This window comes from Priapulus caudatus, unplaced genomic scaffold, assembly GCF_000485595.1.
Source record: "Priapulus caudatus unplaced genomic scaffold, Priapulus_caudatus-5.0.1 Scaffold1057, whole genome shotgun sequence".
NCBI lineage: Eukaryota > Metazoa > Priapulida > Priapulimorpha > Priapulimorphida > Priapulidae > Priapulus > Priapulus caudatus.
Window position 1 is genome coordinate 93931 of NW_014578118.1, and position 3873 is coordinate 97803.

General features: G+C 53.7%; 2 protein-coding genes across 2 annotated transcripts in view; one reads left to right on the forward strand and one right to left on the reverse strand.

Annotated features, from left to right (window-relative positions):
* The window catches only part of LOC106815182 (rho-related GTP-binding protein RhoC), a gene marked incomplete at its 3' end in the record, with an annotated part of 24632 nt that extends 23465 nt beyond the window's left edge, over positions 1 to 1167 (reverse strand). The window contains 1 exon segment of the mRNA XM_014819614.1: positions 1085 to 1167.
* A 54-nt stretch (positions 1168 to 1221) lies between these two features.
* The window catches only part of LOC106815180 (methyltransferase-like protein 2-A), a 3170-nt gene continuing 518 nt past the window's right edge, over positions 1222 to 3873 (forward strand). Inside the window, exons 1-4 of the mRNA XM_014819612.1 lie at positions 1222 to 1287; positions 1758 to 2042; positions 2443 to 2593; positions 2930 to 3128. Coding sequence (XP_014675098.1) covers positions 1788 to 2042; positions 2443 to 2593; positions 2930 to 3128 — 605 coding nt within the window. The 5' untranslated portion in view covers positions 1222 to 1287; positions 1758 to 1787. The remainder of the gene's footprint in view (positions 1288 to 1757; positions 2043 to 2442; positions 2594 to 2929; positions 3129 to 3873) is intronic.

Below are 3873 nucleotides of genomic sequence, written 5' to 3' on the forward strand. Positions count from 1 at the left end.
CCCTAGTTTCCCCTTCCTTCCCCCCCTCCCCTCCCCCCTGTTTCAATTTCATCCTGGGGAGAACCCTGATACCATATCCATGAACCACAAACTGCCCCCCGTATTTTCCGTCAGTATCGATCGCGGTCTCCCCCAAACTCTTCAAAGAATCTACGTCTAGTCTGCGCGGCGACTCGGCAGTTCCCGGGCACTCGGGCGCCCGACATTTCGCCTGTCGAATCAGCGATGGCGCCCGCCCCGCCCACTTCGCACGACGACTCGAAATCGCGGCGGCGCCACAGTTTCGTCCGTCGCTCAGCGTGGGTAACCCAGAAAAAAGTTTGGCACGCAAACAACAGAACACGCAAGAAAACAAACGAGTGCCCATGTTGCGAGTGCAATTGTTATGATCTGCAAGAGGAGATCAGTGACGCAGATGTCTGAGACACACTAGGTTAAGTTTGTAAGTGTGCACGCGCACGAAAATTAACCGATTCGCGTGATAAGTGCAACGACGCAGACGACTTAGAAACGTAAATTTATATCATTCTGCATTTAATATTGAGTTACCGCTGTTGAGAAGTCACAACACTATCGCTGAACAAAGTTGCACTCGAAATTCGGCTCGACAACACACGGGTCAACGTTCGACCATGATCTTGGATGCAGGCATTCACAGCAAGCACGCCATTCACCAAGCATAATTTACGTTCTTTACCGATGAGTCAGGCACAAGGGTTCAGCTGCAAAACAAGTTACAAGGTTCCTGTCGCAGGGGGGATGACAGTAAATAGGTAGGTGGTAGGGAACGAAAATAACAACATGAGTGGCATCACTGCACACTTCTTTGACATACTGATAACGTCAGCGACTGCGTTTGACTTACAACGTGGACGAAGAATAACCAGATCAGATTGAAAACAGGATCGTACGTTGAAATCTGATTAACGACCCCTTGACCTCAGACAGGGGCGATACAAGCACTTATAAATACTTGGCCGGGTATATTCTTTCCCCGTGGTGAGACGAACGCGTTAGGAAAAGACTTATTTCGATTTTCCACTATTTGTTTACTCGATTACAAAATAAACAATGACATCCTTACCCGATTATTGAACGGTTGCTTCGAATGGTTAATATAGCTTTCGGAAAATGGCGACCACACCTAACCAAAGCGCAGGATACCGGCGCATGACGTCAAACACACCCTTTGTGTTTGCATAATGAACTAGAGGGCGCGCACATCAAACATGTCTGCGCCCATGCTTTCGTTATGTTTAACGCTCGAGCTGGTGGATTTTTGACAATGTAGGTGTGATGATGCGTTTATAACATGCTGGTAGTGTTTTTTATTAGACTATAGAGACTGCAAATGCGTTTTAGTTCTATTATCTTTACAATACTACTACTAGTAGTATTACTGAATACTGTTACTGACATAGTCTGATAGTGATATTAGTCATACTGACTCTAAGACTAATGTAATCAGGAGTAAGATAATATAGATAGTAATGATACTGTTAGTGTCACACACTTGCAGTTGTAACTTGTATATCTATGCTTACAGTTACAGTGACAGTGCACTGTTTAAATGAATGAGACATTATCCTTACATATTTGTTATTGTGATTAATATTTTATATCGTGACAGTACATTATTTGGCTTAACTATGCGCGAGCCGTAAATATTTCATTATTTGCGCAAGTTACCCACTGGAGGGCCACTCCACTCCTACCCAGACGAAACTTTACATTACAATCTAATTTAATTACTACAGATATGCGATCATCGCCTCCGTTGAACGTCGATGCGTGGCCTCTTGCGACTGACCGCGCCGCTGCCACGTTTCCTCCTGCGTCCGACCCGCGCGACCCCACTCACCCGCTGCGCTTCCAAGTCGAACGCGTCTCGACCAAAGATGGCGTCCGGTGGTGACGATGGGGAGGGGAAGCGGCCCCAGTTCGGCGGGCGTCTGCTCACGGATCCGCGTAACGTGTTCGAACACAACGCGTGGGACAACGTCGTCTGGGACGAGGAGCAGGAGGAGGCGGCAAGACTGCAGGTAGGGGGCGCCGCCGTACTGACGGGCGGAATGACGCCCAGGGGGTTCTCGCGTAGTTGTAGGTGGCGCTACTGTCTGGATAGGAGGAATGGCGTCAGGGTCTTCGTGCGGTTGTAGGTGGCGCTTTTTTGCATTTAAGATAACAGGACATGAGGGGATGCACATCTATGTATTTATCAAGCCATCCATTTATCTATCCATCAACCTACCAATCTACTTACCTGCCCACCCAACCTTTCACCTACTTACCTATCTACCTATCTATCTCTCTCTCTCCCTACCTATCTACCTACCCACCTACCTCTATCCATCTATCTATCTCTCTCTCTCTCTCTCCCTACCTATCTACCTACCCACCTACCTCTATCCATCTATCTATCTATCTGCTGTGTGTTCACAGGTGGAGCGTAACTCGCGTGTGTCCATCTCTGAGGAGAAGATAGAGGAGTATGAGCGACGCGCCGCACACTACTGGGACGCCTTCTACACCGTACACAGCAACCGATTCTTCAAGGACCGTCACTGGCTCTTCACCGAGTTCCCCGAGCTCGCACAAGGTGGCGCCACCGCTGGTGCGGCCGCCGGCGGCGGTGCAGTTGATAGCGGCGCCACTACTGCTTCTTCTGGCGATGGTCGTGGTGCCACTGGTACCACGCCTGATCGTGGCATAACCGCTGCCGAGGCTAAAGATAGTGCCACTGCTACTACGTCTGATGGTGTCACCACTGCTGATTCCAGTGGTTGTGCCACTGGTACCGCGTCTAAAGGTGGCGCCGCGACTGACGGCGGTGCCGCCGCTGATGCATCCGACAGTGGCGCCACCACTGCTGCGCCAGAAGGAAGCGCCGCCACTGCCGCAGCATCCTCGCCGCTCCCCGACGACGGTCGCCGCGACGGCGACGACAACGACGACTATCCCGGTTGCCGAGCGACGCGTCGCATCCTCGAGGTGGGCTGCGGCGCGGGCAACACCGTCTTCCCGATCCTGCGCGCGGACGCCGACCCCGCGCTCTTCGTCTACGCATGCGACTTCTCGGCCGCCGCCGTCTCGCTCGTGCGCGCGCACGCCGACTACGGCGCCGCCACCGGGGGGCGCTGCCATGCGTTCGTCGTCGACGTTGCCGCCGGCGACGACCCGACGTTCCCGTTCCCGGACGCTTCGCTCGACGTCGTCGCGTGCGTGTTCGTTCTTTCGGCGATCGACCCGCAGAGGGCGCCGGCCGCGGTGGCGCGCCTCGCTCGCCTGCTGCGCCCTGGCGGCCGCCTGCTCGTGCGCGACTACGGTCGCTACGACATGGCGCAACTTCGCTTCCCACCAGGGCGGCGCATCGCCGACAACTTTTACGCGCGCGGCGACGGCACGCGGTGTTATTTTTTTCGCCGGACGATATGAAGGCGCTACTAGGCGGGGCGGGGCTCGTCGAGGAAAGCTGCCACGTCGACCGCCGCCTGCAGGTCAACAGAGGCCGCCGCCTGAAGATGTACCGCGTGTGGATACAGTGCAAGTATCGGAAGCTGTGACGGAAGAGGGGGAGAGAGGGAGGCGGAGGGTGAAGAGGTAGGGGCAGAGAGAGGGAGAGGTGGGGAGAGGAAGAGAGAGGAGGTAGGGGGAGAGAGAGGGAGAGGAAGAGAGAGAGGAGGAGGTAGGGGGAGAGAGAGGAGAGGAAGAGAGAGGAGGTAGAGGAAGAGAGAGAGGGAGAGGTTGGGTGAGGGAGGGAGAGAGGTGATAACAGAGAGAGAGAGAAAGAGGGAGGGAGGGGGAAATACAGAGAAAGACGGAGAACGGGGAAGTGATGTTACCAGAAGAAGAAGAGGTTAATAAGAGAATATT